A 13,727-nucleotide genomic window follows, 5' to 3' on the forward strand; every position below is an offset into this window, starting at 1 on the left:
AGCTTGGTAAACCGCAAAATATATAACACCCTACAATGAACCTTGAGACTAAGCTTAGCACAGAACCAGAGTACCTCAGAAACTCTGGGTTTGCAGAAAAGATCAAGCACACATCAGCAGCAAACAAAAATGCAAAATCAGTAGCAAATGAACAGTTCTCATCATTTCTCTAGGACGAACAGCTTTTGTGCCTGGTGAACTAATGTCTGTTATGATAATCTCGTATGACTGACTTCACCCACTCAGAATGCAGCTATAGCAACTCAGTGACACAAGTAGTAAGGCTGTCAAAGTGGATTCCAGGCAAAGGAAACCAAGGGAAGGTTACTTCTGCAGGAACTACAAAAGGCATCGGGGAAGGTGATACAGCTTCTGTAGAGCACCACAGAGCACTTCTAAAGAGCACTACAGAAGCCACAGTACAGAAAAGAATTTCTCTTTCTTTCCTGATCATATAAGAATAAAGAGTAGGATCCCAGCTTAAGCAGTAGGATATTTAATAGGGATAAGTCCATCTTTACAGAACAGCTTTAAAACTATTTCAGATAAAAGAAATAAATGACAGCATTTTCTGCACTAAATGCACTATCATAAAAATTATTATCTATGGATGAAGAGATTATAATATCCTGAATGCCCCACCTCAGCTATTCAGAAGTACCTTAACTACATTAAATTTAAAATTACAATTAACTTACAGGTCACAAAACAGGTAAGAGAAGTCAATCTCCAGGTTAATATTTTTCAATTCAACTGTCTCTTTAAAGACTGTAAGCTAGACAATCACACTGGCCCAGGCTATACGGTTAATTAAATATTAAGTATGCTTACAAACTGAATTAAAATTCATTACCGTTTCATTAGAGTATCAAAGTTGTTTAACAGCACAGCATGCAGACCAGGACAAAACCCCACCAAAAAATTCCCCATAGCACAACATAAGATAAATAATTCAACATGATATGATACAACTCAAGTTTCAGTCTTTCTCAGAGTGGTAAAAATATTTTGAAATAGCAAATAAAAACATTAAACAGCTGTCCTTACCACTGAAAGGTGTTAATTCGTACTCTGTTCTTAAAAATTAGTATTCCACCTGACATCACTCCAATCATTATTTCATTGTTACTCTGATCCTTTAAAAGAAAAGAGAAAATTACTTGGAAGAACAAAATAAATATCTCTTGAGACTTCATATGTATTCATTCTCATCTCCCTCTAAACACACAAATTAATGTGGAAGGCAATGTGTTTTAATAAGACAAATAAGAAATTAAATTATTCACTCATATTAAGGACAAACCTGAATGTTTGCTCTGAGTTCCTTATAAGTTACCACAAAAATTTAACTTCTCAAGTTAGATCGCCTGTCTTTCAACAACTTTGAAGAAATAAATACAAAAGTATTCTAGTTTATTAAGAACAGCAGCACTAATAGACTGGTTTGGCAATTGCTACACTAAAAGCAACCAGCAACTTCAATTCCTACCTGAAAGGAAATTGCAATCTCAGAACAGAGAGAGGACAGATTCTAAAACAAACAATATTGTAAGCATATTTAAATAGCACATTTTTCCTGAAATATCTTTGCACTCTAATCAAGCACATGCTATAGAACTCTCAATATGTGTGCAAAAGCAGTGGATACAAGTGAGCAGCTAAGTGGGGTACATTTCCAATTCTATTCCAACTTTCTCCAGCCTTAGAGTATAGGACAAGAATACTTAAAAACTAGGGATGTCAATTACTAAAAGCAATGTTATTTAGAGGCTTTGCAGAAATGGTAGCACTGTACTGACATGTTAAGATCATTTGAGTTAAGAACTTGAGCTACTTGCTTTACCAGGTAAAACTAACACTCTATCAAATTATAGTACCTGACATTCACAGTTCACTCTATATTTTCATGATTTATAATTTGGTTCTAGTAGGAACCAAATTAAATATTTTCAAAGCTGACAGATCCTTAAATATCAAATGCACATTCAACAAGCACATTTTTCTTATTCATCAGTAGCCAACTGAACTGGCATTCAAGCCAACAAAGCTCAACCTGATTGACACGCAGATAACTAAGCACAAATTTAAGTGAAGAAATACCCTCACTAGAGTGAAATAGTGGATATTCAATCGGTAAATCCCAGTTAGGCACCTAATAAGATAATATTTTTTTTCTTTTTTTCTCTTGTTAGCAGAAGCCAGGAAGGCTCACTAAAAAGGAAAGTGTATTTTTCCATAAATCTCAGATGAATCCATCTTTACATTGCAACACCAGTTCATCCAGACTTACCCTTGCATAGTGCAATTCAACTCCATAAAGTTCTAAGGTACGTGCTGTATTGAGATAATTGAACTCTGCTTCTGCAGGAGACAACCCTCTGAAAGAAAGCAGCTAAATCAGAAATGTTCTAACACGACCTCCCACATCAGGCTCCCCAGTGAGTGCAGACAGAAAATCTGCATTCGTTTTATTACTTCTACCCCCACCCAAAAATTTTAACAGAAAAGAATGTTTCCACAAGAACCAAGTCTTGACAAGCGCCCACAACACATTTTATTTTAAAGCACTTTATCATTTAAATGTTTGTGGAGCCCTAGAATCTGGAAATTAGTTTTACAATCCTGTATTTGGCATTGGTAATTTAAATTACCATCAATTCATTTAAATGTCTTTACCCTAGCTAAGAGAATTTTCTAAGCCTTTATCTGAAATGTAACATAACATTCAGTAGTTTTGAAAGCAACAAACATGCCCCAATCAAGCAAATGTTTTACAAATACTGCTTATATTTTGTTAAATTTAGCTGTAACAAAAGGCACCTAAGTTCTAAAATACGAAGGAACCATCACTGGAAAGTACCACAATGTTACATACTGAAAAAAAAATATTTTCCATTGCTTCATTGCCTTTTCCTCTTTCAGAAAGGTCACAGACTTGCACACAGGAAAGAGCAGATATTGAAGAAAAGGACTTTGTTACTTCTAAAGTAACTCTTTTACTGGTGAGAGCATCATGAAAACAAAGCCCTTATGCTCAGAACATTCCCCCAAGACTGAAAGAAACTCTTAAAGAAAATATATCCAGCTAAGTTAATATCCTGGATAATACACACAAGTACTGTTTTCAGAGTACCTTTAACTTAACATGTTCATTATTTAACTAATTTAAATATGGATATTCTGTATAGACCATCAATGGTATACATTATACAGATAATCTCCAAAGAAATCACATTATCTTAAAAAAGCCAACCAAAACCAACCAACCAATCAAAAAACCCAACACCCCACCCACCCTGAAACCTTTAAGAAAAAATACTATTTTGTTTTATATAATAGCACAGCATCAGCAGTCAGGATTTGACAAAGTCAGTATCTTCTGATGTAAATCCTTACATGTGCTGCTGATGTAATTTTGCTATTTCTTTTTCAAAGTCTTGAGGCTGGCTAGGGATGAAAGAATATTCTGAGAGGTAGCCTGGCAAGTTTTCTGAATGGTTGTAGTCTCCCAGCTCGGCTAAAATATTAAAAAGAGAGGTTATTGTTTATCACTGATGTACTTGGCATTGTGCAATGCCCCCAAATTCACATGAGTCTGCTCCCACATAATTTATGCTCTACAGCAAACAAAAAGAGAGAAGACATTTGAACTCCCCTTTTCCACTTTGAATAAACAGTCACATTCTCAGTGAACACCATGGAAATTATTTAGAGAGAGCTTTGATTATGCCCTTATGAAGGAAGCTTGTAATGTTTAATTTTTAATAGACAAATTAATCCATAAATGCTGTTATTACAGCTAGCACTAAGTAGGATATATATATATATATATGTAGGATAGTATTCAATTCTTCTTTTATTATTTTACCTTTGCTTGTTTTCATGTGATTACACAATTTTATTCTTTTAAGACTACAACTGCTACTTCATCATGAAGATCTGCAAAAACCACCAACTCATTCTGCAGCAAGATACATTCAGAAGCATTAGAAAAATATTTTTTGCACATTCAGTTGTATGTACGGAAAGAAGTACACATACGTACATCTACATTGAAACTAAGAAATTACGTAAATACACTTTTAGAACACTTTCCTAAAATTATAAGAAATACACTCACATTTGTCAGAAAAAAAAACATATAAACAATATTTGCTAAAAATACAGTCTTTGATGCTTTTGTAAATACAGTAGAAAAAAATTCAGCTTTAAATATCTCCAATCCCTGTAACAGATCTACAGTGATAGATAAGAAACATAAAATGAAAAGTGGAAAGATAACAGTAACACATCATGATATGGGGTCCTGGGCAGGCCTAGTGACACTGACAAGACGGATGAAGGCACTTACGGAGCAGGAGGATGAGGAAAGGAAGGGAGGGTAGGAAAAAGCTCTGAGTCACTTGCATCACCACAAACAAATCCTATTTTAAATAATTTAAAAACTAGAAAATTGGGCCAGATTTTATAACAGAATGCATTCCTTGCTGAAATCCAAGGGTACAGGACTGAGATCTGTATCTGCTATTTACATATATTTATAAAGAATACAGGAAGTTTATTACTAGGCAGGTACAGAAAACATTAGATAGAGCTCTGTATGCTGAAGAACTTAATGGCAGAAGGATCTCATGGATAAATGTAAATACAATACACTGTGCATGCCCACCAATTCTACAATATTTAAAAAAAAACAACCCATAGTGCATTCTTAATACCCTAAAATGTTATCAAGTTTTCATAGTTCCTGTTACATTATCAAATACTTTATCTCTTCCAAGACAACTCCCTATGGCATGACAGCATTTGCAGTACATTTTTCAGGCAGCTGAAGTGTGGGAGTTTTGTTTAAGAGAAACAAGTCTATTGATCGACCTAGAAAAAGGTGACCACTTAACAAAACCATGCACAAAACATGACATTAACATTACTACATATTTTTAATGAAAATATTAACATGGACACTATTTGTCTGATATGTACAAAGTATACAAAGCACTAATGTGGATATAAGTATCTTTAACAGTAGAAAAACACATGGTTATAGATGAATATATCAGGATTGCTTAATTCAAGTTAAGTTTATGAAGAAAAACTGAGTGAGGAAGAAAACTAAATCTCAGTTTTCAAGACTCATCTACTCACTGGCTTAAAATTGCCAAGATGGGTATTGAACTTTTTGGCCAGATATGACCAGAATTCCCTTTTCCACACTTATTTGGAGGTACACTGTATGGTATGTTAAAAATGTTTTAGTGTCTTAAGAAATACTTTTTAGTATCATTCTCAAGGCAAAAGCCACAACTCTACGCCTCAGAATACCCAGGAATAAAAGAGTATTGATTTGGGGTTTTCTAACAGCATGGCTTTAAGTATTTTTTCCATCTCCAATTCAGCAAAATATGCTGGGGGAGGACAACCAATCAATTTCCTTAATCATGAGAAAATTAGCACCATGCCCACAAACACCACAATATAATGCCATACAAAGTGCATTCTTTAGAAACTAATCAATAAGACCTTTTATATATTTCAGTACTAACAAGTACACAAACATTAATTATACTTACATTGAACAGCATAGGAAGCCAGAAGAGCAGCAGTATTGTAAGGACAGGGCAACCTGTTTTGTTTTTAAAATAAGAAATAAATAAAATTACGTATTTCATATGACATTTGGCTATTTTGAAAACCCTAGTCTTTTAGAGTCTATGGACAAATTTGACAGGTAATTATTATAAACACTTCAACTTGCACAGACAGTTATTTATTCTTTATATATTTTTATTTTTGCAGGCAAAATCTCTCATTATTAAGTTTTTCTTGACCAAATTTACATTTAATGTTTAATACAGAAAAAATGTCTTACCTTCCAGTAAGAATGTCCTGCTTAATTTGCAAAAAGTACTGGTACCTTATTTAGAAAAGCAAATAAAAAAACTATAATTAAAAATAAAATTATTACATAATTTTTCATCAATTTAATGCATTTTTCTTTCATTTAGTGCAAAACTAAAACTTGGCATTCTGCATGCTATTTCTTAAACTCTAATGGGAAATGAAACTCTGCTTGGTAAAATAATAATACAACTTTGTAAATTAAATTACTTACAGGCTATGAAGTCATACATTATATTTCATGAAAAGGCTACAAATTTCACATTCTTCCTGCTTTGTACAGCAACCACAAGTTGAAGTTTGCATCTGTATATGGAGGTACCCTCATAGGAATGATTTCTACTCCAGGTAGACAGAATTAATTTATTCTCACTGAGTGTTTGATACTACCGTGTTTTCATTTATCTTAATTATTCTTAGTATTTTGAAGTTACATTATTATTACAAAAGTTGTGGACTCTATTATGTCAAACACCTCTCAATTAACTTCCCTTGAACTTCCACAAAGTTTTCTTTTAATTATGATGTGAAAAAAGCTTGTTTTAGAAATTAATCTAGTTTTTCCATGCCCACTCTTTCAAGTCAGGAAGGAGATGGATAGAAGAAAAGGAATGGCCAAACACTTTAAAACAAACTATTTCCCACCAAACAGGGGCAGCAGAAACACCATGACTTAAAAACTCCAACAAGCCTGAAAGTACAAACAAATTTCCGTCTAAATTACTTCCTTTGTTTCTCCAACAAAACCCAAATATTCTGTTAACATATCAGAATGAGACTTTTGTTCATTCCATTTAGTTCCTTCATATTGCACTCAGAGGTTTTAGAAAATTTCAACAAAGTATCATGTTTACATAAAGTGGCAAATCACACTAGAGACTGCAATGGGGTAACAAACAAGACTTACCAAGATGGCAGGATATTAGCAAAAGCTTAGATTTTCAGAAGAAAAATCCTTGCAACAGAGCATAAAAGCTGCTGTAGAATTTGTCTCTACTGCCTTTTTAATTTTTTAGTAATAGTTACACTGAGTGGCAAATTTAAACATCATTCCTGCTTTCTTATAAATTTATTTTGGCTTGGAACCTCCTACATTATTACTATAATAATAATAATCTGGTTTCCTTCTTGTAGTTCTGACTTAAAAGCTGGGCTATACCCACTAATTATAAACACCAACATTACTTATGAAAAGCATCTAATATTAAATACTTCCCAATAGCAACTTAAATTACAACATTAAAGCCAAAAAATACCACTTTATTACACTTAACATGATTTCTCGTAACTGTGTGGTCTTCAAAAAGTGGATTAGCTATCACTTTAAAGGCTTCCATAAACATTTACAAATACACACACAGAAATCCAATAATTTACAAGCTATATAACAGTAGAAAGGTAAAACATTCCATGTTTGAAAGAAAATGAGGGAAAACATTTGTGAACTGACAAGCTAAAATTAGTCCCTGTGCTCAGCTACTACAAAACCATCAAAGATTCTTTAAGTGACCAGAAAGGCAAGAAGCTTAGTTTAAAAGGTATTAACCTCAAGAAGTTAAAACTTAGACACGAACCAGGCTTTAGAGACCTCAAAATACTACAAATACTTAAAATTCATATTGAAACAAGAAGATAGATAAAGCAAAATTTCTTTACCAATTAATAAATGCAGTAAATTACAAGTTAAATTTATATATTAAATGGATATGCTTCACATGCTTTGCTTGAGCATCTCTTCACAAACGTACAGCTGCACCTCCATTTTATTTTTCTTTTTTTGGTATAAAGCTTTATTAGAAGCATTTCTTGGTAAAAAGGACATCTTGGTTAAGGGACACCAAGCAGAATTCACGTTCTGTCCACTGTTTTCAGTGAACAGTGAGGTTAATGGCTCGTTAGCCAACCACCCCAGTTTGAACACTGAAGCCTCACATATTATTGAGCAAAATGGGAAATCAATAGAAGCTTTAACAAAGCAGATCAGCAAAAGCCTGAACAACTGACTCCACTAAAACAACAAAGGCAGCACTGCATTGCCATGTTTTCATCTTGCTTATACAGCTGTAGCTAGGAAAGGGCAGGACAGAATTATTGCTAATGGAGTCAATGTCAATAAGCAATTCTCCCTGCCATGAGGAGAACTAATGAAGCTTCATTGCCTCCCAAGACAAGCTCCTGAAGCGAAGCTCTCCAACACACACTGAGCTCCCGCCGACCTCTCCTGACCTGGGGCATTCAAACCTGCCTCGCGCACGTGAATTCACAGAGGTCTAACAAGACCCGAGCTTGCACTGAACCTTTCCCTGACATCCATTCACACTGCTTCATGTGTCAAACCATTCCTCTGTTCTCATGGAATTTGTAAAAATGGAGCATTTTTGAATGCTGGAATTGTCAGAAGCTTGCACTTTCTTTTCTTTTTTTGAGGTGGGAATACTGATTATGCGAAAGGACCCATATTTGTGACATGGCATCCAAACTTCACTCCAAAAAAGCCCATGGATAACTCTCTCTTATAAGAATTTCAAATACAAATCAGTTTTCTCAGGGGCAACTAGGCCTATTAGCAAAAAAGGCAGAGCTGACCTAGATAAAGAAATCATACATTATTTCTCATTTAAAAGAAAGCTGCATTTATAGCTTTGTATTTAGAGAATAGCACTTGAACAATTTTCTGCTTTATGGTTTACTTCACACTGATCAACATTTATCCTTTTTTTCACCTCCTCAGGAATATAACATATTTTACTTTAATTCAAATAACATGTTTTTCATTATTTTGATAGAGTAAATTGACAAATTTTCCTTGAGAAAATATTTCAGTAAAACAAAGTCTCATCCAGGATCTCTGGGACTCATTTTAGTGAATTCTGTCTGCATAGATATGTGCAAAATTTTGTCCAAAATATGACAAATCAAAGGAAATGACAAACAAATGTGGACTGAAATTTTCACAGTTTTGGTACTTAGGTTTCAAAAGCTATCCTCGATAATTTTTTTGAATGGGGCTGACCTGTTTTCAGAATGGCTGACATCCAAAAATTCCAATCTGTCAAATCATGCCATTTATCTAGAGGGCCAGAAGTAATTAAAAATATGGAAAATTTGAGGCATTTCTTCAGGGCCTAATTGCAATTCACAAGCCTCCTATTTTGATTCACACTGAGCATTTCCTTCAACAGATTTCCATACACTGCTATCAAAATAAGCTTCTGTGATTCAAACTAGCACTACAACCATAGAGAGATTAATTTCATTAATGCTAAGCAGAAAACTGGGGGGAAGGAGGGTGTAAAAAAAATGCAGAATGCTCAGGAATTTTTTAGTCACAAAGGAGAACACAAGTAAGGATAGAATTAAATTTGTACTTATTGGAAAATACTGGGATTAAATTTTTCCTCTGTTCTCTATTTTCCCTTTTTCTGTTTCTACTTGGTAGTATTTGCTTCATGTAGTTACTTCATTTTGTATATAAATTCGTAAATTTATTCACAGAGGCTTTTTGTTATATTTACTTGGTACAACTGCATAGTTCATATCTGTAATTATTAGAGAAAATTAGAAGCTTATACATACAACAAGAATGAGCTAAAAGAAAATTTCCATGTTATACCTTAAAGAAATAAATGATTGTTCTAGAAAAGTATTTTATTGACAAAGCAGCCAGACCTACCTTGTATATTCTTCTTGGAGCTTGTTTGGGTCACTTACAAAAAACTTAACTCTGAAGTTCAGACTGTGAGGAGATCCTCCTATGGTCAAGAAAAGTTATTTCTAATTAATCAGGGCACCCTGGAAAAATAGCATAATAACAATAGATGAATTGACGAAATACATACATTACTCACTTTTTAATTGTTTCCTGATAGGTTTGTTTGGATCCAGCCACCTCTGGAAAGAGACAAATTATAACACCAACTTCAGAGAAACAAAGTACAAATCATAGCCTTATACATCAAGAAACTGGTGCTTTTCTATTACTTTTTACTTGGTCTTTTACCAAAATGTCTCACTGGCATACACAGGCTTATTACTGATTCTGGAGACATCACCACTATCATCAATTGCTACTACTCTTCTTCCCCCAAGATTAACATATGTTGTCCAGATACCTGTTTTACAGCAATAATTCTACTCTGAGTTGCTTCTTTGATTGTCACAGGAGCCTGAGAGAGGTCAGAACCCAATTATGCTGTGTTTAACAACCTTCAGCTACTCTTTAAGAAGAACTACCTGTGGCAGCGAAGAGCTGTAAGCAGGCTCATTTACTCAACTGAGAAGTTAATTTAACTACTTCCAGTACTTCTGACTCTGGATTTTGCAGGTCTGGCACATCCAGGGAGTGGTCCCACTGGTTCACAGTCTCAGCCTGAGTGTCAGCACTGGTACATCACTAACTGGGATCTTGGAAACCAGAGACTCAGCACTCAGCCTACTGGATTAAGGACTACAGAATAATTTTACTAAACAGTGCCACATCTTAAACATTTCTACAGGAGAACACTGCTTTGTACAGGCAGAACTTTATAAAAACCAATGTGGCAAATTTCAGATAAAAGTATGGCTGCCCGGAGAGTTCTGCAAGTTGTTTAAACCACTGCCCATCAGCAACCCAGCAGTCTCTGTACATATCAACACAGTCCACCTAACTCCGAATTCCATCTTTGGTATCAATACTGTTCAGTTCCTCATGCTACCTTGCAAGGCAAGTCCACAAGCCTCAGGAAATGGTTATATGGGCACAGTTCCTATGGAGTGACAGACATCTAACCTTGTACAGTATGTGACTCCCTCACACTTACCGCAGAGCTTTTTATTTTTTCAGGTGAGGGAGGAGGAAGTAAACACACAGGTACCTGAGCTACCTGACACACACTATGGATCTAAAGCTAGCCCTGTGTCATTTTATTCATGAGGAATAACAAATAATGATAATTAGATCTATGTGCTGTATCTTTGCAGTAATTAACTCAAGAGGAAGTAAAGAGACAGTTTGATACAGCCTCAAAAGCGTGATTATCTAAGAAAAAAAAAGCTTCATACAGGATCAATTAACTTTTAAGACTAATGTAAAGGCTTAAAGAACACTCTAGCCAGAGATATATATGAACTTTATATAAGAATCTTTCAAAACATGTTGAAAGATACTTGATTTTTACTTTGATATTAATATTATTAAAAGAACCCAAGGCTTCTGCAATTCATGAGATCCACGTTTAAACACAATGCTGGAGGTTCCACACTCAATTAGCAGGATCCCCTTTTACCCATCATCTTTATCTTCTGCTGCATTAACTGTATCTTAGCAATACTCTGCTGTGTTATTTCACAAATAACTAGAATATTTGTTAATCCAGTATGGTTTCCTTGACCAAATGAACCAAGTGTAAAAGTAAACGTATCAAAAACTGAAATTAAGTCAAACCCATACATTCTTCAAGCTTGCATGACTAATATTGGTAACATCTCTTTTTAGCTCTGATACACTGTTTTCATGGCAACTAGATACGTGCTGAAGAGACAAAATATTGAGAAAAAAACCATACAAAATCTTTAAAGTATGTGCTGGTATCAAATACTTAAGTCATTCTTTCAGACTAACCCTTAACCAGATCTTTCTATTACAGTGTTGTGTTCATATGCTTCCGGACAGATAAACTAAAAGAAAGAGAGCTTAGAGGTCTAGTCTACCCTTTGGAAAGCCAGATAAATTTCTGAGTGTAGAGTAAAATATTGAGTGATATTCAATTAAATACTTCTTGAACAAAGCTGAAAAATAATTCAGCCTTTTCTTCTGCTTGCGTATGTTTCTTCAGCCTGGAATAAAGTTTAGAATAAAAATACTACAGAGGCCAGCCCACCAATGTCTTACCAGAACTATCAACAAGTGAATGTGGCTGACTTTTGATACACAAGTTGGGAGGTTAAGTTTTGACCCCATCACTGTGCTGCACATATAATAAGAACTAGGTAAAGAACTAGAAGGAGTAATACTTAGCTAAATTGCACTTTAAAACAAGTATTGACCATTTGATACCTATAAAAGAAAGTATCCAAGGAATGTTCTTTATGCAGTCATGATCTCCATAGTACCACTGTAGCTAGTGCAGTAAATGTTACATTTGCATCTCTTTATTTCCACTGGTGATTTACAGAGTTTCAGTTGTGTAGAATTTCCTTTCAATTAAAGTCCATGAACTATTCCAAATACTCATTTTCAAGGGAGTCCCTTCTTTGTTAAGGTGATGAGATGACTGCCCTTGTCAGATAGTGGACTATATGAAGCACTGTTAAAAGATTACCAGGTATCTGGGCGAGAAATGGAAACTCCATGCATGAAAATCTAAAATCCCCTTGCTATTCTGTAAATCCTAATGACAAAAACAAACAAACAAACAAACAAACCACTGAACAAATTTAAAACATATTTACTATTTTTAACAATGATAATGCAATCTAGCAAACAGATACAATAAAACACGCAATATCCTTTTAAGGTATTACTTCATAAGCACAGAACTCAGTATTTTACTCCAAGCCTGTGACTATTAACATGTAGCTTTATCACAACTACAAGATGATACAGGCCCTCGCAAATGACACAGTTGGGGAAGATGGCACAATCTTGCAATGGTTTCTATTTACCTCTGTTTAAATAACACAGAGGACAGTGATGAACATGCTTATGATTTTTAAAACTGTACTTATAAAACAGAGTCAACTTACAGGGTTATCAGTAGATTCATCAGCCAACTGTAAACCAAAGTAATCTCTCTCTGTCAAATCGAGATGCTTGAAGACTACGTCCAATAGAACTTGGCCCTGATCATGTTTCTGCAGAGAACAAATACAGACCTTTTCTTTAATGAACAAATACATAACCGGACATACATATTTCAGGCAGGTAGAACACATAAAAATTCTTTCAGATGTGCTCTAGCAGCAGTATTTTAAATATCACAAAGTGTATCCCAGCAGCACTATTTTTAAATGAGCTTCATCTCTCTTCTTGAAACGTATGTAAGGAAATCATTTTTCTTCTCTGTCATTTTCTGACAGTAAGAACTTCTCACTTCTCAGCTAGCTACATGATTATTTCTGAAAGCCTTTCATTAGCCAAATTTGATATTTAAAAGGAGTACTGAAAAACAGAAAAGAAAAAAAGTTCAGGAATTAACAAAGAACTTGGTGCAAACAAGAATCTTGTTTGGGTCACTGAATTCAAATGTACAGGTCTGTACAAATTATTCTCCCTTATCTGAAAAATCTATTCCTGATTTTAAATGAACCAGCATATTGAAAACGTTTCCAAAGTTTAATGGCAGAGATATCTGGAACAGCCAAATATCTAACCAAGACGTGTCATTTATATACGTTCTAAGATAGCACTTCACTCTAAATGAATTAATTTAAATTAACTGAGTAACAGTAACACTTCTTTTCAGAGTCAAATGAACAAACTTGATTTCTACTACAGGGACAAATGTTACCCACAAAATGATACAAAAAGAAATCTGTAGTTGTTAGTACCTAGCAATTTTTTGCCTAACCTGAAAATACTGCCAACACAGTAATTGAAACGCTGAGTGTGTCAATACAACAGGACTCACTAAACACATTTGGTGAAATCTGAAGGGAATTTCCCAAAGAAGTTAAAGTGTCACAGCATCTTGAAATACAAAAGACAAGCAAAATTCTGCAAGAACTGTCAAACAAGAAGAAATATGAAAGAGATGATTGATACATTTTCCACTCAGATTTTCTACTTTTCTGTCACCAAGCAGAGAAGCTTCTAATAATCTTCTAGGTGCCAAGTATTATTGCTGCTG

General features: G+C 34.5%; 1 protein-coding gene across 7 annotated transcripts in view; it reads right to left on the reverse strand.

Annotated features, from left to right (window-relative positions):
• Positions 1-13,727, reverse strand: part of PTPN4 (protein tyrosine phosphatase non-receptor type 4) — a 112,003-nt gene that overhangs the window by 52,467 nt on the left and 45,809 nt on the right. For 4 of the 7 annotated variants that reach the window (XR_005602288.1, XR_002047255.3, XM_039554689.1 and 1 more), the window contains exons 3-11: positions 12,625-12,732; positions 9,747-9,789; positions 9,572-9,650; positions 5,870-5,914; positions 5,571-5,623; positions 3,397-3,517; positions 2,291-2,378; positions 1,490-1,531; positions 1,048-1,136 (exon numbers count right to left, since the gene is read on the reverse strand). Coding sequence is in view for 4 of the 7 variants with exons in the window: in XM_039554689.1 (XP_039410623.1) it covers positions 1,048-1,136; positions 1,490-1,531; positions 2,291-2,378; positions 3,397-3,517; positions 5,571-5,623; positions 5,870-5,914; positions 9,572-9,650; positions 9,747-9,789; positions 12,625-12,732 (668 nt within the window). In the remaining 3 variants the exon portion in view is untranslated. The remainder of the gene's footprint in view (positions 1-1,047; positions 1,137-1,489; positions 1,532-2,290; positions 2,379-3,396; positions 3,518-5,570; positions 5,624-5,869; positions 5,915-9,571; positions 9,651-9,746; positions 9,790-12,624; positions 12,733-13,727) is intronic. The other 3 variants (XR_005602289.1, XM_039554690.1, XM_039554691.1) reach the window with 1 other exon arrangement.

The sequence above is a fragment of the Corvus cornix genome, chromosome 7, assembly GCF_000738735.6.
Source record: "Corvus cornix cornix isolate S_Up_H32 chromosome 7, ASM73873v5, whole genome shotgun sequence".
NCBI lineage: Eukaryota > Metazoa > Chordata > Aves > Passeriformes > Corvidae > Corvus > Corvus cornix.